The sequence below is a fragment of the Spea bombifrons genome, chromosome 10 (assembly GCF_027358695.1).
Source record: "Spea bombifrons isolate aSpeBom1 chromosome 10, aSpeBom1.2.pri, whole genome shotgun sequence".
In the NCBI taxonomy this organism is placed as follows: Eukaryota; Metazoa; Chordata; class Amphibia; order Anura; family Pelobatidae; genus Spea; species Spea bombifrons.
The window spans coordinates 179,251-206,939 of NC_071096.1; the positions used below are offsets into that span (position 1 = coordinate 179,251).

The 27,689-nt window shown below is 46.9% G+C and overlaps 1 protein-coding gene across 2 annotated transcripts in view; it reads right to left on the reverse strand.

The window, feature by feature from the left end:
• NELL1 (neural EGFL like 1) overlaps positions 1-27,689 on the reverse strand; it is a 158,486-nt gene that overhangs the window by 34,200 nt on the left and 96,597 nt on the right. For both annotated transcript variants that reach the window (XM_053449003.1, XM_053449002.1), the window contains exon 13: positions 21,166-21,291. In XM_053449003.1, the coding sequence (XP_053304978.1) occupies positions 21,166-21,291 (126 nt within the window). The remainder of the gene's footprint in view (positions 1-21,165; positions 21,292-27,689) is intronic.

Consider the following 27,689-nt stretch of genomic DNA (forward strand, 5'->3'; position numbering starts at 1 on the left):
GGCCGAGAACATTAAGCAGCCGGCTGCCCCTACAAACAAATAGAAAGGACAGACTTCACCTCTAGATCCCTTACCGGATTCCTCACTGGGCCCTCTACACATACAAGTACACAATCTCTTGCGCTATACACAAACACATGCACAATCTCTGGCACAATACCAATCCCTCTCGCTATACACACGCACAACACAGTGTTACGCACCAGGAACCAGACCGACACAAAAATATAAAAATCGTTGTATTGAATGAACAATAACGCAGCAAAAATGCCGGGGTCAGAAACCAGAACGGGTAGTCAGACAAATCAGAGTCAGGAATATGGAAGTCAGCGGTGTCAGAGTACAGTAGCCAGGAATCAGGGCGCGTAGTCACACGAAGCAGAGTCATGCACAGGAAAATCAGGGGCAGGGGGGGAGGCACTTGGTAGCCAGCGTAAAACACAAGGCAATGGAATCCTGCAGGCTTATATAGGCCAGAGCAAGGCGGAGCTTTAAAGAACCGCCCACAGCCCACCGTGAAAAGGCAGAGAGCTCACAGCACTCAAGCGTGGCTGTGAAATCATTACACGTTGATTTCTCGGTCTACATACACATGCATGCACACACGGATCTCTCGCACTATACAAACGGACTTATACGATCCCTCACACTATACTCCTGCACACACGGATCTCTCGCACTATACAAACGGACATATACGATCCCTCACACTATACTGATGCACACACGGATCTCTCGCACTATACAAACGGACATATACGATCCCTCACACTATACTCATGCACACACGGATCTCTCGCACTATACAAACGGACATATACGATCCCTCACACTATACTCATGCACACACACTGATCTCTCGCACTATACAAACGGACATATACAATCCCTCACACTATACTCATGCACACACTGATCTCTCGCACTATACAAACGGACATATACAATCCCTCACACTATACTCATGCACACACTGATCTCTCGCACTATACAAACGGACATATACAATCCCTCACACTATACTCATGCACACACTGATCTCTCGCACTATACAAACGGACATATACGATCCCTCACACTATACTCATGCACACACTGATCTCTCGCACTATACAAACGGACATATACGATGCCTCACACTATACTCATGCACACACTGATCTCTCGCACTATACAAACGGACATATACGATCCCTCACACTATACTCATGCACACACTGATCTCTCGCACTATACAAACGGACATATACGATGCCTCACACTATACTCATGCACACACACTGATCTCTCGCACTATACAAACGGACATATACGATCCCTCACACTATACTCATGCACACACACTGATCTCTCGCACTATACAAACGGACATATATGCTCGGTCACAGGTTGTATTAAAGTAGCTCCGCAGCTCCTCCAGGTCTGATAACTGTGATCAGATGAAGGTAATTCTATTAGACGGATTCCCAGATATATTCTCCGTCCCATCTTGCCTAAGGTGGCTTTAGCTCATCAGGACCTCTATAGTTAAACAGTCTGTCTTCTAAGTAGAGTTATGGCCAAGTGACAAGGGATTAGACTGCCCTGAGACATCACGCGGCAGAGAAACCTCAAACAGGATGATATAAGGTGACGGTCTTCTGAAGTCATCAGGTGCAAAAACAGCTTCAAGAAACGGCAATGAAACATGGAAACCATGCAGCACAGACAGGCTACACCACATGGGGTTATCCGCTTAGAAGTCTATGAAAACTATGCACAGTTACAAAGAGTTAACAATCCATCCAAGACACGAGGGTTAATTAATGCAGTATTTAATGTGATGCTCTCCTGTCCCGGGCTCGGTGACTGTAGGGTGCATAGGGTGAAGTATTTCTATCAATAACCACAGATTTCTCTTTGGCTTTATTTTCAAGGGGAGGACAGAAACAACCTAGAAAGCCTCAGGGGCAGATCAAAGCTCCTACCTGCAGAGTATCTCTTTTCCTGTAGCTTCTACCTGCAGAGTATCTCTTTTCCTGATGTGCCTCGCTGCAGAGTATCTCTTCCTCTAGCTCATCCCTGCAGAATATCTCTCCCTGTAGTTCCTCCCTGCAGAGTATTTCCCTTTCTGTAGCTCCTACCTGCAGAGTATCTCTTTTCCTGATGCTCCTGCCTGCAGAGTATCTCTTTTCCTGATGCTCTTGCCTGCAGAGTATCTCTCTTCCTGTAGCTCCTACCTGCAGAGTATCTCTTTTCCTGATGCTCCTACCTGCAGAGTATCTCTTTTCCTGATGCTCCTGCCTGCAGAGTATCTCTTTTCCTGATGCTCCTGCCTGCAGAGTATCTCTCTTCCTGTAAATGGTGCACCTACCGGGGCGTCCTTCACCCATTATCACCAAAGTCTTGTGCCTCTGCCAGTAAATTCCCATTCCCAAGAGGTATCTGCAGAGTTACTTCCCCATGCACAACAATTACAGTTAATTAAAGGAACAGGATCATCATTTCTAACCTGCTGGTGCCATCACGGAGCTCTCCGCTTTCCCCAGATTTCCCTTAACCTGCTTTATCATCCGTACCCAGCAAACCATGTTATATTCTGCGCAGCTCCGTTTGGGCAATACTTCCATAAATGCACCGATCAGCCATAACTATATATATATATATATATATATACAGCGATCAGCCATAACATTATATATATAAAAATAGTTACCGGCACTCCAGGGACTTTCCAAATAACCACACAAACAACTTCGGTTTTCAAGTCAACGTTTCAGTCTTGTTTATTACAGACTTTCATCAGGATATATATAGCGATCAGTCATAACATTATATATATATATATATATATATATATATAGCGATCAGTCATAACATTATATATATATATACACAGCGATCAGCCATATCATTATTATATATATATATATATATATATATATATATATATATATATATATACACAGCGATCAGCCATAACATTATATATATATATATATATATACAGCGATCAGCCATAACATTATTATATATATATATATATACAGCGATCAGCCATAACATTATTATATATATATATATATACAGCGATTAGCCATAACATTATATATATATATATATATATACAGCGATCAGCCATAACATTATATATATATATATACACAGCGATCAGCCATAACATTATTATATATATATATATATACAGCGATCAGCCATAGCATTATTATTATATATATATATATACAGCGATCAGCCATAACATTATATATATATATATACACAGCGATCAGCCATAACATTATATATATATATATATACAGCGATCAGCCATAGCATTATTATTATATATATATATATACAGCGATCAGCCATAACATTATTATTATATATATATATATACAGCGATCAGCCATAACATTATTATTATATATATATATATACAGCGATCAGCCATAACATTATTATATATATATATATATATACAGCGATCAGCCATAACATTATTATATATATATGTACAGCGATTAGCCATAACATTATTATATATATATATATATACAGCGATCAGCCATAACATTATGACCACCTGTCTCATACCGTGTCGGCCCCCCGTTTGCCCCGTCGAGGCATGGACTCCACTAGACCTCTGAAGCTGTGCGAGGTGCGGCCTCCATGGATGCGGGGCGGTGCGGCGCGTTCTCCAGGTAAGTGGCGCACCCGGCCCTCCACGTGATGTAAAAGAAACCGGGATGCATCAGCTCTGCGGTTCAGTTCTTCTGCTCATGTGCCCATTGCAGGCGCTTTCGGCAGCGGGACCCACAAGAGCTGCCGTTTTGGAGATGTTCTGACGCGGTCGTCTTGCCGTCACAATTTGGCCCTCGTCAAAGTCGTTCAGATCCTTACGGTGCCAATTTTTCCTGCTTCTAACACATCAGCTTTGAGGATGAAATGTTTACTCGCTGCCCGATATATCCCCCCACTGACAGGAGCCATGATAATATTGCTTCATTATGATATAATATATCTATAAACACATAATTTCCCCAAAATAAAGCCTGTTATATTCCACAGAATATGCTGCCACTTTACATGAGGCCTTCTTATCCCCTCCCTCCGGTGCAACGATACCCCTCTCCGCTAGCAGCTATAACTGAGGTTTCTGCTTGGGATTTTGGTTGCAGCATCCCTGGAATTGGTTCACTTTTCTCATTATACAATATTATTAGTGGTAATTTTCATAATCTATTTTTCTCCATCCCGGATCTAATGAGCTGAAGGCTCGGGTGATCAGGATTCTTCTGAAATGAGTTTTTATCTTCTGTTCACGTTATTAAATACTAACTGGGTCAGTGCTTTCTACTGTGAAGCGTCTCGCCGTAATCATCTCTCTCTGTGCCTGCCGTGTGTACCTGGCGCACGGAATAAACGTGATCCAAACATGGCGGTCAGACGGAGACGCCATTACACCTTCTGCATCGTTTCACAAAAGACCCTCAGTAGCATTAAAAATTTCCCCACAAAAAGCAGTGAACTCAAAACAGAAACAAGGGGTACAGGAAGCGCATTGTGGGGGCTCAGCGTACCCCCATTTACATTGCCCGTCACTAGAGACACCGACTTCTCTCCCGTATCATCTCCAAGGAGCTTGTGAAACACATACGTGTTCAGCTGTGTTCTGGAGGCATCCTGGAAATGCTCCTTTGGCCTCTGGTTTGGCGACCAGCAGCCATAACTGACTAATTGTGTCAGATAGAATTCTGGCCCCCTGGTCTCAATGAACATTTTTAAGGATGACACCTGGAGACCTCCCCCGGCAGGTGGTCCCATTGCCCACAAATCCCAGCATGCCCGTACAGCCGTGTCCCCTGACATTGCAGTAGAGGGTCAGCTTTAAAGTACGCGGTGTAAACGCTTTCTGCGGCCATTTTTATTTACAGGATCGAGGGCTTTATACTCAAGATATGGTCCCTCTCCACGTCAGCACGCTTTGGGTAACCCAATCATACTAAATACTTTCTGGAAACTAGTGATCACTGGGTTCAGTCATTCAACACGGATCCCAAACCCGGCTATGATGAAAATCCGAGGAGACCCGAATTATGAGCAGAGCCAAAGGGAGCATTTAACCCAAAACCCCCTAAATAATGCATCCAAAGAGAAGCATTACACTGAAAATATCACCTTCACGTGGTGCATGAGGGTGCATGTAATCCCTGCATCCGCTGTTCGGGGTCGTTCATGTTAACCTCATCCTGTAAATATTGGGATTTTGGGGGGCACATTGCGCTCTGTAAACCTAACTGCCCCATTTAAAACCATTTCCCAGAGCAGCTCTCGGGAAAGGGTTAACGTTACAGTCACCATTTAATTTGGATACAATGTGATTAACACAGAGTTATTAAAAATACCGGTAAATATCCGGTTAATGGCCCGCGGCCGCTCTCCACTTTAGTGCCCATCACAGGTTTTATGGAGCAGCAGTTCCACTAATGGTCTCTTTCACTCCGCAGCGGCCACTCGGTATTAAACTGAAATGATCTCATTTATTCTGCGGATAATGTGTATTTACAGAAATGAGTAGAATAAAAATACAAAAATAAAGTTGCATTTTGTGCCCCGCGCACAGATCGTTAGTGTCCTCAACAGCACTTTTTACAAAAATCTAAGTTTTAAATGATTCTCATTTTAATTCGGAGTCTGGAAATGTGAATGTTTGTCGGGGAGATAGGGTTATGATGCAGGACTGTGAGCTGATACAGCGCACAATAAAAAGACATCGTGCAGACTCTTCCCGGAGCGGCTTCGCTTTACGAGAGATAAGCAAAGTTTAGTAAGAGATAAAAATGCCTCTCGTTCCAACACTTTTTCTGCAGATTCTTACAATATTCTTTCATTTTCTGGAAGGAGCTGTGGGCTGGCAGGAACGCCATCGCTTGACTTGGGGGGCCCAACGGGTTCAATCGGCCGACGGGCTCTAGATTTTTAAGTATAAAAACCATTCCATGTGCTTTTCTGTTGACATTTCTCACTCGGCCCCGCAAGTGTCACGTGAAACAAGCTGAGAGGAATCATGTATGGGGTGTGGAGTGGACGTGAGGTCCTGCGGAGTCCGTGATCGTAACTATGAAAGCATCATACCGGCAATGTCTCCCGTCACCGGCCCCTCCGGAGGCCTCGTTCCTGCCCCAGATCCATGTATTTCAAGGAGATTCCCGCTCGGGCTGCACGGCTTGAAGGGTCTATAAATAGCGGTCATTTTGTGAGTTTTTCATCCTTGAAAATGCTAATGTGAGATTATTTCTGTCGCTATGGAAACCATCAAGTGCGTTTCCGGCCGCATGTGGTTTATCCAACATAAAATTCAATATTTCAAAATGACTAATTCAAGAGATAAATATGACCTTGCAGCCATACTCCAACTTTAATATAGTGTGACAGGTAAGTGCATGTATGACAACACGCAGAGTATTCATGTGCTTTGCATGCGTGTAACATTCATGTCACTCCGTAGAACTCTCTTTTTAAAGGCTTTTAGATGCTTCAAAGAGTTTATTTTATGAACTAGTTTCATGTCAAACATGTCACCATCTCGTGTAACACTTGGACACGCTGGGAATATGGCTATGCATTGCCTTTTAAACCGTCATTGACGGCGTGAGAAGAGATTGTGTAATATGCAGCCGCGCATGTACAAGCTTCCTGTTCCCGCTATCGAATTCTTGTGTTTTTTAAGTTAACCATAAGAAGGAGCCAAAACACTTGAGAATCAGTAAAACCAGATGCGTTAGACTCCTAATCGTCCGCAATCACAGACTCTGTGTTAAAAGAATCACATGACGGAGCAGTCAGGGCGATAATGGAAGAAAACGAAAAATGTGACAAGCGGAGCCGGTGTTTTTAATATTAGGAGCCGGTGAAGCATAGAAGCCAAATGATTGTTTACAAACAGAATGTTTTTACCGCTGGGAGGGCGCCATTCACCGCCATCCAGATTAGACGACCGCGATGACTTAAATACATGTCGCCAGGAATGACTTCCAATAAAAAAAGACAAACCACACAAACTGTTCAAGCTGCTTTTCTGCGAAAATAAAGCCAGTGCTTTAATCATCATATAATTCCAGTCGATACAAACTCCATCATACATCAGGGACCAAAGAAACCTCCATGCGCGACTCGGAATTCAAACACAATGAGGTTTTACGGATTAAGCTTGTGTTATTTCCATCGATTCCGCCAACAAAACAAGTTGAACAAACGTTGCATTGATTCAGAAATAATGTTTACTCAAACCTAGCGTTACATATAGAAGAAGGAATCCTCCTGATCAAACACACTCTGCCCCCACAAATGACAGCCCCCAAACTGACCCGCACTGCAACCCCCCCCCATCTGGCCGGCTTCGCTGATATAACAGGAGCAGAATCTAAAACCTGAAACCCACCAGGAGGCAGCAGGAGCAGAATCTAGAACCTGGCACCCACCAGGAGGCGGCAGGAACAGATTCTGGAACCTGGCACCCACCAGGAGCAGAATCTAGAACCTGGCACCCACCAGGAGGCGGCAGGAGCAGAATCTAGAACCTGGCACCCACCAGAAGGCAGCAGGAGCAGAATCTATAACCTGGCACCCACCAGGAGGCGGCAGGAACAGAATCTAGAACCTGGCACCCACCAGGAGCAGAATCTAGAACCTGGCACCCACCAGGAAGCAGCAGAATCTAGAACCTGACACCCACCAGGAGCAGAATCTGGAACCTGGCACCCACCAGGAAGCAGCAGAATCTAGAACCTGGCACCCACCAGGAAGCAGCAGAATCTAGAACCTGGCACCCACCAGGAAGCAGCAGAATCTAGAACCTGACACCCACCAGGAGCAGAATCTAGAACCTGGCACCCACCAGGAGGCGGCAGGAGCAGAATCTAGAACCTTGCACCCACCAGGAGCAGAATCTAGAACCTGACACCCACCAGGAGGCGGCAGGAGCAGAATCTAGAACCTGGCACCCACCAGGAAGCAGCAGAATCTAGAACCTGACACCCACCAGGAGCAGAATCTGGAACCTGACACCCACGAGGAGCAGAATCGGGAACCTGACACCCACCAGGAGCAGAATGTCACGTTCTGCCCAGGCTGCGGAGCTGCATATCTGTCCTGCTGTAGTTTCTCTGCTTTGCTTTGATCCATTCCTGGATTTCCTTTTGCTTTGTTCTATTTTCCATTCCTTGCTTCTGCTCCGGCTCTTTGCTTCAACTCTGCTTCCTTTATTAGGTGTGCCCCACCTGTGTGTTCTGTTTGTCTCAGTCTGCAGTCTAAGGTATGTCTCAGTGCTATGTGTTTGGTTTACATGTTTGGTTTACATGTTTTGTTTGCTTAGTATCTTTGTCTGCAGGGATTAGTGTTAGGACCCACCGTCATTGGAGTACTTTGGCGTAGTGGTGGGCTAAGCATACTATGGCCATATCATGTGACGAAATCTCCAATAGTTATCTTGTAGTCCTAGGCTAGTTTCTGTATTCATGTTTGTCTGTCTTTTATGTACCTTTGCCCTTCTTCCTTGAATCATCTGAGGATTCCGGTTCCTCTCTCCTCTCCCCATGTCCCAGTTAAGATTTCCTATCCTTGCTTAAAGGAAGAAGCGTCCGAGGGTTCCGGCTCCTCACTCCTTCCCCTGTGTTCCTTGCCTTCTTCCCTGTCCTTTGTTGTGCCCTGTACCATGTATGTCTTGTCAGGTTATGTTTATTCCTTGTCTTGTGCCTGTTTATACTTTACGCTATTCATGTCATGTTTCTAGCCACTTCTCGTGTATATCTCATATCATGTTTCTTGCCTGGTCTCCCTTTTCCTTGCTTGTTATGTGTCTGCTACATTAACCCTTTGCTTAGTCTTCATTCTCCCAGCCTGCAGCATCCTGCTCGTGATCTATGTGCTATGCTTCATGCCTGCTCCAGGGTGCCTGCAGGATTCGCTTTGTTCTGGACTCCATCTGCTGCCATATCAGGGCGCTGGTGTTTGGCTGCACTTCCTAGGTGCTCAACGCCTGGGCGAGTGTGGTCACCCTGCACCAGGCCCTGCCCCAGACTCCACTGCTGCATCGTGACTCCTGCACACAACCATCGGGCGCGCTGGGTCCTTCCAGTCACCAGCTTGGACCCAGTCCGTGACACATGGCCGCAGGTAAATGGCCAGGAGTTCGCGGAGTGGAGTTTGCAGCGTCTGCCCTTCCAGTGGGCCTCCGTACCCGTCTGCCCTTCCAGTGGGCCTCCGTACCCGTCTGCCCTTCCAGTGGGCCTCCGTTCCTGTACCCGTGCCTGAGCCGGTACGCATGCATGATCCACTACCTGAGCTTATGCCGGTACCCTTGCATGAACCAGTACATGTGCCTGGCCCGGTGGTACTCCGTTCTCGTCCGCCCTTCCAGTGGGCCTCCGTTCCTGTACCCGTGCCTGAGCCGGTACGCATGCATGATCCACTACCTGAGCTTATGCCGGTACCCTTGCATGAACCAGTACTTGTGCCTGGCCCGGTAGTACTCTGTTCTCGTCCGCCCTGCAAGAGGGCTTCTAGCCATGCCGTGTGCCCTGGAAGAGGGCTTCTAGTCGTGTGCCCCGCAAGAGGGCTTCTCCTTGTTCCAGAAACCTGCCTTGTTCCAGAAACCTGCCTTGTTCCAGTACCTGCCTTGTTCCAGTACCTGCCTTGTTCCAGTACCTGCCTTGTTCCAGAACCTGCCTTGTTCCAGAACCTGCCTTGTTCTAGAACCTGCCTTGTTCCTGAGTTGCGGCCAGCGCCCCAGTAAGTGGACTCCTAAGTCGAGTGCCCTGCAAGTGGGCAACCTGTTGTCTGAGCCTGAACCCGTGCCTGAGCCTGAACCCGTGCCTGAGCCTGAACCCGTGCCTGTGCCTGAAACCGTGCCTGTGCCTGAAACCGTGCCTGTGCCTGAAACCGTGCCTGTCGTGTCTGCCCAGCAAGTGGGTCACCTGCCGTGTCTGCCTTGTCAAGTGGCTTATCTACTTTGCCTTCGTCTGGATCTAAATGTCAGCTAGAGTCAACTTCCTCAATCCTGTTCAGACGTTCTGATTCCTGTTTTTGGAGGAGATTGGTCTACTAGCGGCAGTGCTGGTCATCGAAGGACTCCTATGTTTTTCAGACTCCGTATGCTGGTTCCTGGGTTGACTTGTGTCTTCAGTTCTTCCGTTTGAAGCGGGCCTTCCTTTTGTTGATGTTTCTGTTCGCGTCCAGAGGCCGCTCTTTCGGAGGGGGATTGTGTCACGTTCTGCCCAGGCTGCGGAGCTGCATATCTGTCCTGCTGTAGTTTCTCTGCTTTGCTTTGATCCATTCCTGGATTTCCTTTTGCTTTGTTCTATTTTCCATTCCTTGCTTCTGCTCCGGCTCTTTGCTTCAACTCTGCTTCCTTTATTAGGTGTGCCCCACCTGTGTGTTCTGTTTGTCTCAGTCTGCAGTCTAAGGTATGTCTCAGTGCTATGTGTTTGGTTTACATGTTTGGTTTACATGTTTTGTTTGCTTAGTATCTTTGTCTGCAGGGATTAGTGTTAGGACCCACCGTCATTGGAGTACTTTGGCGTAGTGGTGGGCTAAGCATACTATGGCCATATCATGTGACGAAATCTCCAATAGTTATCTTGTAGTCCTAGGCTAGTTTCTGTATTCATGTTTGTCTGTCTTTTATGTACCTTTGCCCTTCTTCCTTGAATCATCTGAGGATTCCGGTTCCTCTCTCCTCTCCCCATGTCCCAGTTAAGATTTCCTATCCTTGCTTAAAGGAAGAAGCGTCCGAGGGTTCCGGCTCCTCACTCCTTCCCCTGTGTTCCTTGCCTTCTTCCCTGTCCTTTGTTGTGCCCTGTACCATGTATGTCTTGTCAGGTTATGTTTATTCCTTGTCTTGTGCCTGTTTATACTTTACGCTATTCATGTCATGTTTCTAGCCACTTCTCGTGTATATCTCATATCATGTTTCTTGCCTGGTCTCCCTTTTCCTTGCTTGTTATGTGTCTGCTACATTAACCCTTTGCTTAGTCTTCATTCTCCCAGCCTGCAGCATCCTGCTCGTGATCTATGTGCTATGCTTCATGCCTGCTCCAGGGTGCCTGCAGGATTCGCTTTGTTCTGGACTCCATCTGCTGCCATATCAGGGCGCTGGTGTTTGGCTGCACTTCCTAGGTGCTCAACGCCTGGGCGAGTGTGGTCACCCTGCACCAGGCCCTGCCCCAGACTCCACTGCTGCATCGTGACTCCTGCACACAACCATCGGGCGCGCTGGGTCCTTCCAGTCACCAGCTTGGACCCAGTCCGTGACACAGAATCTAGAACCTGGCACCCACCAGGAGGCGGCAGGAGCAGAATCCAGAGGCAGATACTCGCCAGGAGACTTGAATCTTTGTCTCTGGGGATAAAGCGCTAGAAGCTCCTGTCTGTGAAGCACCGCATGGCGCTGCGTCAGGGGATAATTGGCTCTTGGTACAAAAATAAATAACAGTGTAAAAAGCTGGGAAATCAGCACACAAAAGTTATTCTGTCAACACATTGTTTCAAGCAGAGTCGTTCTCAGCTTTTTTGATTAACACATCATGACATTTACCCCAAAAAAGAAGAAAAAACAAAGAAAATCTCTTTGCTAACATGGAAATGATACGGGTTAAACGGGAAACATCTGCCCTGACTATAGAGTGAAACCAACACAATAAAGCATGTATGTAGACAACAGGTACATGTGAGTTACACGCTCATTGTATATCTACACATTAATGAAAGGTTATTACACGGGGGTTGCTCGCGACAATCGGTCATTGGATTGAACTCACACGTGTGATGATAGCACACGTGTGAAACAGGCGACATGCTAACATGTACCACACTGTCACTTTATTGGTGTCATTCTAACATTGACTACGCTCTCGCCCCAGGACTGACCGCTGTGTTATCCGACGTGTGACCCGAATCCAATTACTGTCCGTGTTACAGCCAGAGAAACTCATCTGAATTCTAAAACATATTAATCGTATTATTATTATAAAGACACTCGGAACCCTTTCATTCCAACACACCGAGTCTTTAAAACGTCCTTCGCAGGCGCGTGAAACTGACCATTAGAATGCGGATCCTGATCCCTGGAACTCCGGGATATCAATGAGGCTCGGAATTCACACCAACGAATCCTTCAGGCGGACCGTCCCATGAATATGTATCTCAGCCGAGGCGAGGATTTAACCGGCTTCTCCCTTAATCTGAGCATCATATGCGTGTGATTGTGTATTCCATAACACACATCATAGTGCGATACACGCGGCTCTTTAATGTGATTTATCACCCTGCTAGTGAAGGGCATGCGCTGCCCGGCTTCACAGTTTTTGGGAGCAGAACAAATAATGCGCTTGTGAATATCTGATTTATCCTCCCTCCAGCCTCACAAATTCATGATATAAATATTCCAAATACACAGAGACAGGACTGGAGATTAATACTCAGGGCTGCCTGTAACTCAAACAGCAAATTAATTTGAAATGATTTATAGCTGGTTGCTCGCGTACAAGACACCGATAATAATCACTGATGAGACAGTAATAACATTCTACTTATGTATTAAAGACTAGAATCCACAACGGGTCCTCTTTATATAGATTGTTAAGGATGTTATAAACCAAACCGTGTCTGTTTAACAAATTCAGACAAACAAAGTGTGCGTGCGCGGACTGGCGAACTACGGCTACGCGGCTGATCCTGCGCGGCAGATTATTCAGAACTCAGAAAATGAGATTCAAGCGTCTGAAATAAAAAAGTCAAACGTTAAAGGGACGGAACATGCAAAGGAGAACCCCTCGTTTCAGACTGTTTGGGGGAGATCGCTGGGTTGGAAGGAGCTTTTTATTTCCCGAGGACGCTCGCGTCTTTTACCCAAAGCATTCAGCAAACTCAGTAAAACGGGATTTTCTGATGTATTTTCCCAGAACGAAACCAGAAAATGTAAATCCCGATTCTCAGCAAACGGAAAACCGAGGACTTTAACCAGATTCAGGCCCCGTCTGGCGATCTGTTACAGAAGGCGCTTTACTGGGGCAAAGAGAAGGAGCTGGTGTGGATTGAACCTGTCTGGGGAGGGCGTACGCTCCCTAATTGACCCTGTAATTACCCCGTTATCAGGCATTCATACACACATCTATTAGCTACTGGGCGACGGATCTCTGTCTACATTCCCAGCTGAATCGCAAATTAATTGCCAGATTGTAAAGTTTATCTGGTGACCTCGACACAATCTTCTGGAGAAGAAAGGTTGAAATTTAATGTAAAACTGTGTCAGATGCAAATGAACGACCTGAATACGCTACAGTGTCCTAGGAAAATAACGGTGGACCAATTAACAAGAATATTTCTCCCTCATTAAAATTCTGCATGAATTCCAATTAATCTAAGACGCCGTCACAAAGCCGGTTGGTGTGAAGGAGGATATTCGGATCAAACTCATTTGCTGCGACTTTCTATGTTCATTATAAATGTGAAAAGACACGTGCAGGAATGAAGCATGCGCGGCAACACAAGATGATGAAGTCTTAATACAGACAATCAGGAGGACTTAACGGCTTCTCTTTCAGGGGTTTGAAAATACAAGTATTTGCCCATAAGCCAGTACATGAAGGAGAGCGTCGTCCGGGGGTTTCCACGGTTACGTTCCAGACAAACGAATTACAGATCGCTGGCGCCAACAAAGTAACCGCCGGGAGTATGTGCCATTTTATCACGTATCACCTAAATCACATATCACGTAATCATCATCTAAATAAGGCCCATGACAGCCGGTGTTTAGCAGAACATCTTTGTGCGTTACAGCGGTGTGCACATACGTGTGACACGTGTAGTTAGTGAGAGGAGGACACAGTGCTGTTTTTGTTTGGGTAGTTTGATGATGAACCACGAAGCAGCAGCATCAGTGACCAGACGCGGCACCCAACACAGCGCCATCCTGACATTTAGCGGCGTTACTCCTACTTGTCTACATAACGTTACATGCGGGGTTCAGTTTTTTGAGTAGAGGGGATTAGCAGTGTTTGGGGTCAGGGCGGTTAGCAGTGTTTGGAGTCAGAGGGGGAAGCAGTGTTTGGGGTCAGGGGGGTTAGCAGTATTTGGAGTCAGAGGGGGGGAGCAGTTTTTGGAGTGGAGGGGTTAGCAGTGTTTGGGGTTGGGGGTACCAGTGTTTGGGGTCAGGGGGGTTAGCAGTATTTGGAGTCAGAGGGGGGAGCAGTGTTTGGAGTCAGAGGGGGTTAGCAGTATTTGGAGTGGGGGTTAGCAGTGTTTGGGGTCAGGGGGATTGGCAGTGTTTGGAGTTGGGGGTAGCAGTGTTTGGAGTCAGGGGGGTTGGCAGTGTTTGGAGTTGGGGGTAGCAGTGTTTGGAGTCAGGGGGGTTGGCAGTGTTTGGAGTTGGGGGTAGCAGTGTTTGGAGTTGGGGGTAGCAGTTTTTGGAGTGGAGGGGTTAGCAGTGTTTGGAGTCAGAGGGGGTTAGCGGTGTTTGGGGTCAGGGGGGTTAGCAGTGTTTGGAGTCAGGGGGGTTAGCAGTGTTTGGGGTCAGAGGGGGTAGCAGTTTTTGGAGTGGGGGTTAGCAGTGTTTGGGGTCAGGGGGGTTGGCAGTGTTTGGAGTTGGGGGTAGCAGTTTTTGGAGTTGGGGGTAGCAGTTTTTGGAGTCGGGGGGTAGCAGTGTTTGGGGTCAGGGACTAGCTGTCTGATCAGAAGTTAGTTGTGTTTGAGGTCAGGGGTTAGTTTGACGTCACTCTCTGTGGACATATGATGTGTCTTGAGGCTCACATTAACGCACCGGTCTGCATAACTCAGCAGCTGCTTTAATAGAGAAGAAGAAGCGCAAACATTCCGCCATTTAAAGCTAAATAATCCTCAATTTGTGAATCTCTCATAAAGCCCATAAAACGTGCGGCAATCCAAGTGAAATTTGTAGACACTCTGCTTAAGCCAACATTTTTCTCACACGCATGCGCATTGTAGGTTTTATATATAGATATATATAATAATAGACATTTCCAACAGACTTCAAGACCGTTATGATGTGCATGTTCCAAAAAACACCTAAAATAATTCTGGATCCTATTAGGACAAGGAGACCCCTATTGCCCAGCAGCACCAGCCCTTCTCATAGAGACTTTGTGTCCGGCTGCCGGTCAACAAATCAATTCTCCAATGACCTCCAAGAGCTGTCGTTTTCCACAGATAAGCCAAGTCCTGGAGCCGGCCGGTAATGCTTCGGTAAAATATGAAGTGTCTGCATCTTGGAACGCACGGCCGTTCCTTCCTTCTGTCCGACGGTCACAATTTAAAATCATTCTTTGCCAGGTTAAGAGTAGGAAATAAATCTTGTATAGAAAATGTGGAAAGAGCTCTGCTGGGAGCAGAAGTTTCAAGGTGAGGCCACATTCTGTTTGTCAGGAAATAAATGAGTCCGTATCTGCGGCAGGAAAAAACCGAGTAATATACTGCGTCAAGGGACAAGAAATCCAGAATAAGTGCCTTCAACCCACACAAAACACCACAACTGCCACATACAGCAGATATCCTGCTGAGAACATACAACCTTATAGCCAACACATAATAACAATGTATCCGTGGCTGCAGTTTGGGCACTGGGTGTATATACCCTGAGGATGGGGACATGGAGTCGTCTGCACTTCTGCCCCATGACCTCACATACTGGGGGTCTGCTGGAGGAACCTTGTAATAATCCTCAAACCTCCACAGACTGGCCAAGCACATGGTGACAAAATGTCCCCGATCACCCAAATGCCAGTGGATGGGGTATCAGGGAAACTGACTGGGGGCAAAATGTATTGATTGCTGGGACTCCTGGATACCCAGGGAAATTTACGACAATGACGCCCCACAAAGTCTCTCGCTTCATGACCGGACTGAATGGACTGTGACCGGTCGTCTTCTCTGCGTGTAACGCGGAACTGGTTCCCATTCAGTATGGTGTAGAATATATAACGTGCGTCCAGCTCTCCATTAACCATCGGAACGGCGCTTACAAACAGCACTAAATGAATTATTGTGACAGGAACGCTAATACAATCAGCACCCATTAACAGGAGGCATTCATTTGCAAAATGATTATAAAAAGCAACATTAAGAATGTGCCGGGCCGAGTGCAGAAACGTGTTGATGTTCTTGAAGTAATAATTAATTTGCTGAAAACAATTATTCAGGATTTTCTTCGTTTTTCTAACCATCGTCGTACCAGCCAAAAAAATGAGCAAAGAATGCATGCTGGAATATTCCTCCTAACGTCACGTCTCACAGATAAAAGGATTACTTTCCAACCTTCGGCAGGACTGGAATGAATACTTCTTACGCTGCACTCGGTTCCAAAAGTGTGAAACTTAGCAGGGGGACAGCAGCTTTAACTACTACTCCAGTCACAACAAAACCCTGAAAAAACTTTATAGGAAGGGATAAGCTTCTGGAGGCCATGTCCATAGCAATGCTAATGCCACAAAACGCTGCCTAATGGACTGCCATAGCCCTCCGTGTGCCCCCTAGGACGTTGAGTGCCAGGATATGATGTCACATCCTGGCACTCCGGAGATCATGGAGGGGATACTCGAGGCACTGCCCTGGGTCAGGCCTGGGGCACATAAGAGGTAAATACGTCTCTGGCTCTTGGACAATAATCTTATTTAACATTAAAACCCAGATTGTGGTCATCGTGGTGAAGTTCCCATCTGGTTCGGAGGACTAACCTCCTTTATTGATACCTGAGGAGTCCTGCTGTGTTTTTCGTTGGTAGCCTGGAGTGAGCGCTGGCCACGCGGCCCCGTCGGCTCCCGCTGATAACTGAAGCATATGTCTGTCACGCGCTGTACTCTCTGCCGGGGTCAGGAGGCTGCGTCTTGGAACCAAACCAACTTGGTATTAGCTGGCATGGCACGGACGAGCAAACGCCGGGCTCGGCTCAGACTTTGTGTCCCGGTGGCCAAGTTCAATGCGAATAAAATGCAAGCGCATGCAAACTGTCACTTACAGAATAGGCTCTGGGACCCCTTCTCACGGACACATCCACAGCTCATAGAGAAAACTCGCATCAGCAAAGCTGGGGGCCAGACTGAGAGCCAAGCAGCCGTCAGCAAGAGATGCAACCAAGAATCAATCTGCTGACATTTGTGAACAAATCATTTGTCGAGTGAATTAAAGAAGCAGGTTCACGGTTTACTAATGGGTGGTAACCGGCAGAATAAAGGCGAGACCGGTTAGTTCCTTTTACTATGATTGTGGGTGAAAAAGTTTACTGATACAGCTTATTGACAGCAGATAACATCACACAGGGGGCCACAGGCATGGATCGAGACCATCGCCTACGCCTGGCATTCGTTCCACATTCCTTCTCTTGGCTGTTCTTCTTACCCCACATATCGTTACACGCAGGAGACACGCAGGAGACACGCAGGAGACATGCACTCCCACACGCTATTCCATAACCTTGGAATCATTCTCTAGATGCCGCAAATCTGAGGCGTCTCCAGACTTTCCTCAAACCTGCGGCATTTGTTAACGAGGCCGATTTGGCTTCTCTACCTTTTCCTGACCAAAAGGCTGACACTCAGAGGTGATTCCCGGGACAGATGCTGCCTCTCCTCTGGACCTTTGCATTTCCCGAATAGAAGCCCGCAGGTATATCCGATAGAATGATTGAAAATCTATATAATCACAGAGGATGAAAACATATCGGTCCGTTATCTGAACCCAAATAATATGGCGGCTGAGGCAGACCGGGTCCAGTTGTGGTTTTTTGCTGGAATATTTGCTGGAATCGTTACCAGGAGTTGATGTCGCTCTCCGAATACTCATCAACAGAACATTTTCACTCCGGTTTCGTGCATGACGTGAATAGAAGACCTGAATTTATGTCTGTCCTAAAAACACAAGCACAATGTACCGTCCACGGATCCCGCTGGTTCCATTATTACACTTCCAGCCGGGCTTTAAACATAAGGTATCTGACCCTTTAATCTCCATCAGTCTACGGAAATTCAGACCGTAGCCCATGCGCTACACGTACCGAGACCTAAGCAGCGCGACCCAGACCCCGGAGGACCCTCACCGCACACTCAGCCTGTGTCGGGGAAGCTCTCGCCTGCTGCCCCCTCTCCGCTAATCACAGCATAAGAGGAACACAAACATGCAAATTATCCGCAGGAACAGGAGGCTCCGTATGAAACCAACATCGCAGACCCCGCTCTTCTGTACGAGTAAATTATAATTCACAACTCATAGCGGCCGCGTGCGGAGAGAGAGAGATTAGCATAACTTTACTAATGAATATAGGTCAAGGGGAACTGAGAATTCTGAGCAAACCGGTAACAGAATAATATCAGGAATCACAGCGCGTCCCCCGGCGCCATAACAAGGATCTGATACGAGAAACACGGATAAACAGCTCGGAGCACAATCGCGTTCTGCCCCAAACGCAGCTCATCAGGGAATCACAGAAGATCACGGTAACGGCCCAAACGTCAAGAAAAAAAGCCAGGGCTGTCATGGCGACACGCCGGCATATAACTAATCACGTGGTGGGGCGTCTTAACAATATATTAACAAAAATAACAATATTAACAAAACAAATCTATTTCGGATCAAAATTACCCATAGCTAGGAATGGGTTAATCCCGACACTAGGAATTTTAATTAAACCAGGAGAGACAGGGGTCAATTCTTCCATCTCCATCGGCCGCAGGTTCTTTCTAGGCGGCAGACCCACGTTGAAGCTAGAATTTATAGGATTCTGTAAATGTTCTGGGTTTCTGCATATCCCGCGAAATGGCCCCAAAAATCTCCATTTGGAGTGTTTTGTTCTCCGTTGATCCTATTGGTGATGTCAGGGTTAAGAAAGGGTTACAGGTGTAATAGTAATGAAACAGAAGTACGGTAATAGTAATGAAACAGAATGCCACAGAATGCAAAAATCCAGGGGGGGCGGAATAAGAGGAATCTAACCACCTCCAAGAACCTGGCTTAGGGTCCCTTTCTTACTAAAACGTTCTCCCAAGCTGCGTCAAAGAATTAGCGCCTGACTCCGGCGTAACGGAAAACCGTTCTGAACAAGCAAATGGCTCAGTAGCTCTGTATTTGGGGCTCGACATTGGTATCCGTAGCAGGGCTTGGCATCCGTACCGGGATCCAGCATCGGCATCCGTACCGGCACTTGGCATCAGCACCTGTACCGGGGCTGAGCATCGTCATCCGTACCGGGGCCCGGCGTCGGCATCTGTACCGGGGCCCGGCGTCGGCATCCGTACCGGGGCCCGGCCTCGGCATCCGTACCGGGGCCCGGCCTCGGCATCCGTACCGGGGCCCGGCATCCGTACCGGGTGCGCTTCGTACATTACACCGGGCCGTTCATTTGTGACAAACGGTGCAATATTTTCCCCATAAATTACGGCAACTTCGGTGATCGTTCAATGAATCCGCTTCCCTCCTGCTCATAAAGAGAATATTTCCATACAAATGGCGTTATTAGCGTTAGACGGATAGACCGAACCAGGAAATCAAACTGTTTTATTTCTTAAAGAAAAAAACAAACAAACCGAGGAAACAGAAGCGGCAAAAAGCCCAAAAAACAAACATGAAGGGGGAGCCGTTAAAATTTACAGTGGAATTGATAAATCACAGCAATTCTCGCAGCCGTTAAATCGTCAGGAATCAGGACAGAAGCTGCATCAGCGAATCGGATTCCGGCTTACTGCGGAGCGCTCCGCTGGATGGTACCTCTGAGGTGCCGTTTCACATTTATCACACGGCTTCTTGGAATATGAAGTTGGTGCTTCATGCTTTTCAAGTGTCCCTGGTCAGTTTGCTCAGTCCCTCTCACCGTTGCATTATTACGTTAGGATATCACAACCGTCCAATTAGTGGACCTTTAGGTGTGGTTTGACTCGTGGTGCACAGGCCCTCGGCCTAAGTGCAGGACACTCCTTGTGCTGGTGGCTTGGTGAATCCAGCCGTGGCAGTGGCTGCCGTGCAGGGGACGCCGGTGGTCTCTACAGTTTGACGGTTTTACGCCTGTGCCAGCCGGGTCGGTAGTTTACGGTTATGGAAGTCGTCGTTAACAGTTTAGTGGATTAGATTCTTGCTAACACTTGTTAGTTATATGTAAGACTTGCACGTGTCGCAAGTGGGTCCGGTGGTGCGGCACGTGCATCGCCATATTATATATTATGTTTATAATGTGTTTTCAAATAATGTATGTTTCTGCTATAAATAAATATTTATACCTGTGTCACGGTGTGGAAGGCGTAAAGCGGACTGCACCGTGGCCAAAATGTTTCCATAGTTGACTTTATAATAAATCATTACATTATTTACTTTGTGTATTTATTTGAGGGAAAAAGAGGGCGAAGCATTGACGCTACCTCAGTCACCTCACATCCCACATAAAGCGCCTGTCACTCGGTATTTTCTTTATTTAATAATCAATTTTCCCTCTCTGGCAACCAATGAAGGCGGAGCCAGGGCTCTTCATGCAAATGTCCCTTCATTTCCCATGATACCTCAGTAAAGATGTCAGTGGAATGAAGATAAGTGCCGCGCCACAAAATATCAAAGCAATTCCCACACAAACTGATCTTTTGCCAAAACAGAACTTTTAATGAAACAACTAAAATCGTAACTGTTTTACGGAATTCCCAATTTTAGTCGTCTCATTAGGAGTTAAGATTTACTTTCTGTTTATTTTTTATTATCTTAATTCCTCAGAATTTTATTAGTCATGTAAATATTTCATTTTGGTTTATTTGGCTGGAAGTTGATGGCGGGGTACGAGAGAACGCTGCTGGTTCCGGGATTCCGGAGGTCTTGGAGACATCTGAGGACGAGCTTCTTCATAACCCATATGGCGCCAGCAATAATGATTATGTTCCACGACCCCCCATCGTGTCAGTAACTGCAACTATCAGCTAAAAATAGGGGTCGGAAGCCACACCAGACAAAAAAACAGCCAAAGCTCACCGACATCGCAGGGAGACCACCAAATCCCCAACGCATAATACAGAAAGCGCATTGCGTCACGAGTCTTACAGCGAGCAGGTTCATTAGGTACAGATAATCACTCAAGACGTTCGTTATACCTTTAGGCCACGCTATTCATGGGAACCTGCCGCCACGAGGAACGGTAATTCTTACCTGTGCAGGAAAAGTCATCGACCCGGATGTAGCCAGGCAGGCAGTCGCAGCGGTACGATCCCGGCACGTTGACACATAGCGTGTTGGCGTGGCAGTAATGCATCCTGGCAGCGCATTCATCAATGTCTGAGAACAAGACACAAACAAGAAGAAAGTTGACAAATTGGTGCAAGAAACGGCCGGAAATAGAAATGTTTCCTACAATAGACAGGAAAACTCTTTTAACGGAACTCCAGGACACATAGAGACAGACACGGATCCCCAGGCCCAAACGGCACAAGCCCAAGCTTTGCCTTAGGGGCCAACATGAAATTACTTGGGGGCCGTGAGAAAATAAATGTGATAAAGAACTGAATTTCAAGGCAGATTTATGAACAGATTTCTCCTTATGAAGACAATATAACGATTATAATATTAATATAAAATGATAATAATTTAAAGAGCCAGGCTCATGATGGGAGTTACTCTACAAAGACAAGACGCGTCTTACAATATTTAAAACACTCCTGCCTAATATCATAATAATAAAGACAAACACCGAACACTCAACCCACCAGTAATCAGTGCACGAAGGGTTACCTGTTCTCAGATTATACTGTGTGCAGAGTATCCCATTACCTCTGTGTGACGGAAGCCTCCATCACTGGGACCACTGGAGAGGCCTGACTGCCAGCCTCCTCCCTATTGACTACGGGCCCTGGGTTTGTAAAGCCTTCTGTGGCTACCCCCAGCAGTATCATCTCATCACTGGCTGAGGGGATTATCTCCGGCAGACAGCCAGGATCTGCCACCAGGGAGAGGCCGCCATTGTTTCAGTTTAATGTTGTATAAATCAGTCTCCCCCCCACCTATTGTATTGTGAATCCCGTTACTGCCCCTGTTGTCTCTGGGAGGCAGATTAAGGGGGTTGTTTGTGTCCCAATATCTTGTTTTATGTAAATATGTGTTTTGCTGGATATATCCAGTTCTGTGTGTGAGAAATAAATCAGTCTTCGTTTGGTTTTACCCGATACTGAGTCTCGGCGAGTGACTGGGGAACCGGGGAAAGTGTGTTGTCCCAGGCTAAGGGAGCACAAGACAGCGGAGGTAGTCGGTCGGACTAGCCAGCTCCGTGACACTCTGTATCAACAACGAATCAATTTCGGACCAGAATTACCCACAGCAAGGAAGGGGTTAATCCCGACACTAGGAATTTTAATTAAACCTCCAGGAGAGACAGGGGTCAATTCTTCCATCTCCATCGGCCGCAGGTTCTTTCTAGGCGGCAGACCCGCATTGAAGCTAGAATTTATAGGATTCTGTAAATGTTCTGGGTTTCTGCATATCCCGCGAAATGGCCCAAAAAATCTCCAACCACCACAAAGATTTTTTCTCTGGAAAAGTAACATTTGGAGTATATTGTTCTCCGTTGATCCTACTGGTGATGTCAGGGTTAAGAAAGGGTTACAGGCGTAATAGTAATGAAACAGAAGTTTCCAATAATGTGAATATTATGTGCGAGAAGAGCAGTCTGATTTGTATTTTTGCCCCAATCTCAGCATGTCTGGCTATGAAGTAAGGAAACTCAATTTTATCTCACCTTCAGAAGTTTTAGGGGTAGATTCCCAGGGCCACAGGATCCTACGGCTGGATTCCCAGGGCCACAGGATCCTACGGCTGGATTCCCAGGGCCACAGGATCCTACGGCTGGATTCCCAGGGCCACAGGATCCAACGGCTGGATTCCCAGGGCCACAGGATCCAACGGCTGGATTCCCAGGGCCACAGGATCCTACGGCTGGATTCCCAGGGCCACAGGATCCTACGGCTGGATTCACAGGGCCACAGGATCCTACGGCTGGATTCCCAGGGCCACAGGATTTTACGGCTGGATTCCCAGGGCCACAGGATCCAACGGCTGGATTCCCAGGGCCACAGGATCCAACGGCTGGATTCCCAGGGCCACAGGATCCTACGGCTGGATTCCCAGGGCCACAGGATCCTACGGCTGGATTCCCAGGGCCACAGGATTTTACGGCTGGATTCCCAGGGCCACAGGATCTTACGGCTGGATTCCCAGGGCCACAGGATCCAACGGCTGGATTCCCAGGGCCACAGGATCCTACGGCTGGATTCCCAGGGCCACAGGATCCTACGGCTGGATTCCCAGGGCCACAGGATCCTACGGCTGGATTCCCAGGGCCACAGGATCCTACGGCTGGATTCCCAGGGCCACAGGATCCTACGGCTGGATTCCCAGGGCCACAGGATCCTACGGCTGGATTCCCAGGGCCACAAGGTTTTATGGCTGACTTTGAGCGTTTTACAGCCACACAAAGCAGGAAAACCTAAATAATTCTGTATCCTATTCTATACAGATTGTAAGCTCCTGCGCAGGGCCCTCCTCACAAATTGTTATGTTATATATTATTGCTTATGTCCTGTCTACCCATTGTGCAGTGCCCCCCCCCCCGCTTACTCCATGTTTTATGGTACTGACTGTGTTCATTCTTTATAATTTCTGGGTCTGAATTATGCAGATTTCTATCTCGCCGTTTCTGCCGCCAATTAACGAGCTTCCTCAGATGAATGGCGTGCTGGAAACGCGTTCAAACTCTTATCGCTTATCTTCAGGGTCCTTGAACCCAGGAGCTGACGGCGCATACGGCGTTTAATCGCTGGCACTCAGAGCAGAAGTGGCGCTCCATTGAAATGAATGCGCTTTGCCGTTAACGGAATGCGCGTGCATTTATCTGATTTGCTAATGGGGCGGGATGAAAACGGGATTAATGGCTTCTTTAAGATTATGACAATACCCAGAGCAATTACATTAAAACACTTGGCTCCATCCCCATTTATCTTCCTCCCGCCGTCACATTTTTATCTCAGACCCTCACGCACATTCTGTGTCCTGTCTACGTCCTGTAATATTGACTCGGCTCCTCTCTTAAATCCACCAAGATGCTATCACCTGATGATAAATTGGCCGCGGCACTCGTATAATTGATCTCCGATCCCCGCGCCCTCAGCAACCTTTCGCGCGCCGTTTTGAAGGACTCTTTGAAAAATGAAATGCAGATGAAAACATTGCGATTTTTGCCATTACGGAGCTCAGATCCGCAAAGGGATCAAAGCCATCAATCCCATAAATGCTTCCAATTTGTAACTAAGTTACCGATAAATAGCCCAGACGATGGCGGATTCCTGCCCGCTCCGTGATGGACTAAATCGCTCACTTTCCAGGCAATTAACAAACTAGAAAATTGCCTGGCGGGGAAAGCCGAGACCCAGCTCAAGCCTCCCCATCCAATGAACTCCTTGCTACACAGACAGCGGTACCGAGTATACCTACGGCAGCCGCTCCGGCAGGGAAATAACGATGAGCTGCGGCCGGGGGACTTCGGCTGACGAATAAGCGTTTACGTACGAACACTCTAAGAAAGCTTTTCCGAGGTCGTTATATTATCCTACGCCGATATAGTTTTTCCAGATATTACATTATTTATAGAAATTACACGGACTGTGACTGCTCAGGGGTTTATTCCCTACACACAAAGACATCAAAGACATGCTACAGATATGTTACATGCGTGAACTAAAGTATTTGTGACATGCGTGTTATCTGCAGACACGTGTTTGCTTTCATTGCCAGAAGCAAAGCAATTAAAATAAGAATTGGTGCGATGCGGTGAGCGGAGCACAGAAATGATCCTTTACGAGGTCCTTTCTTATGGTTTATGGCTTTGGGGGGACCCCAAATTACCAGAAATTAAAATAACTGAAAATAAAAGAAATAGTAAAAAAAAATCATTATCTCTCAGCCAGAAACGAGGACCATAATTATAGAAAACAAATTCAAAAAGAAATCTAAAAACAGGACGTTAAATACTCGAGTATTACGGGTAATAAAATCGCCGGCGTGAGACGCTATTTATGGACAGAATGTTGGACGAGGATTATAGAAAGAGAGAACCTGCCGGCAGATCGGCCCCGTTCGGCCCGTTCGTGAATCTTCTGACCCTGTCCATGCGCATCTCTCCAGAAATCTTAACGCTTGTCCATTACTCCAGGGGCCGACAGCCCAAAAGTTCGCAGCCAGATTTTTTTTTCTTCCTCAAACATGTTTTTATTTTCCCGGAGTGTGGGTTTTTTCCGAGCCTTGCCGTACACATTTACACACGCTAACACCATGCAGCACGAGACATTCACACACTGACTCCAGCACTATACATACACACACTCACACTCTGACTCCAGCACTATACATACACACACTCACACTCTGACTCCAGAACTATACACACTCACACTCTGACTCCAGCACTATACATACACACACACACACTGATACTACACACACACACTCACACTCTGATTCCAGCACTATACATACACACACTGATACTACACACACACACTCACACTCTGACTCCAGCACTATACATACACACACACACTGATACTACACACACTCTGACTCCAGCACTATACATACACACACACACACACTCACACTCTGACTCCAGCACTATACGTACACACACACACACTCACACACTGACTCCAGCACTATACACACACACACACTCACACTCTGACTCCAGCACTATACATACACACACACACACTCACACTCTGACTCCAGAACTATACACACTCACACTCTGACTCCAGCACTATACATACACACACACACACTGATACTACACACACACACTCACACTCTGATTCCAGCACTATACATACACACACTGATACTACACACACACACTCACACTCTGACTCCAGCACTATACATACACACACACACACTCACACTCTGACTCCAGCACTATACATACACACACACACACTGACTCCAGCACTATACATACACACACTGATACTACACACACACACTCACACTCTGACTCCAGCACTATACATACACACACTGATACTACACACACTCTGACTCCAGCACTATACATACACACACACACACACACTCACACACTGACTCCAGCACTATACACACACACTGATACTACACACACACACTCACAGACTGACTCCAGCACTATACATACACACACACTGATACTACACACACACACTCACACTCTGACTCCAGCACTATACATACACACACACACACTGACTCCAGCACTATACATACACACACACACACACTCACACACTGACTCCAGCACTATACATACACACACTGATACTACACACACACACTCACACTCTGACTCCAGCACTATACATACACACACTGATACTACACACACTCACTCACACTCTGACTCCAGCACTATACATACACACACACACTCACACTCTGACTCCAGCACTATACATACACACACACACACACAGACTCCGGCACTATACATCTACACACTGATACTACACACACACACTGACAGACTGACTCCAGCACTATACACACATACACAACACTCTGACACTATAGTAAACACACACACTCACAAACACTACCTGAAATCTGCCACGGTGTGAGGTTAAATTATCTCTACTCACAGAGGCACTCGGGGCAGAACATTGAGTAAGATTTGTAGGGATTAGCAAATAAAGCGTTGCTGAGTTTGGAGCACTTGAGCCGCTCCACCGGGGCCAGGATATGAGGACCCAGACACAGGAAAGAGATGTCAGCTCTTGTGGTTTGTTGTTAAAGCCCAAACCCTTTAGTGGAGTATGAGAGACGCACAGTCTGACCCAGGGACCCCGGCAATGATCGGCGGATTCAGAAAGCCTGCTGTTTGGTGAAGGTTTTGCGTCGCGCTCTCTGCGGTGACGGTCGAGGGGTCGGACGCAGCGTTTCACACCGCCGCTGGGTAGGGGAGGTAGAACGTGATGGATTGTCAGCTACAAGCAGCGAGTATTTGGGATTCACCCAGAAGCACCAGGTCAGCTCATGGCCCATGTACTATGAGGTCTGATGCCTGCTTGTAGGGCAGGTTAATTACTTATATTGTCACAGGGGGGCAACTGGCACACCCACAAACCTCCCCCAAAAAGGATCAGGGCATGAACCCCCCTGAACATCCCATAAGCAAACAGGCCGTTTCATAGCACATGCGCAGCCTTCTATGAGCCAACCCTTTTGCTGTGGATCAGACTGTCTGCCATACAGGGTTAAACATTTATGGCTCATGGGCTCTATGACCTTAAAGCACCTTCACGATGGTTCATCCTTCACCCACAGACTAATAAGTCCTGCTATGATTACACCCCCCACCTGTGCCCCTGAAAATGAATACATTAACCCCTTAAGGACAATGGGCGGTGCCTAAACCCATTGAAAACAATGCATTTTGAGCCCGTACATGTACGGGCTTTGTCATTAAGGGGTTAATATCAAACGAATACATCGGCAAACTCCACGCGAAAACAATCCAAAGTGTGAATGAAATAATCATAAAGAGGTTCCTCCAGATCAGCCGGGGGGGGGGGCGTCAGTTAATTCAGCAATTAATCAATAAAAGTCTTTAACCCTTTCAGTGGCAGAGGGCATTACTGTGGTTAACATGTTCCCGT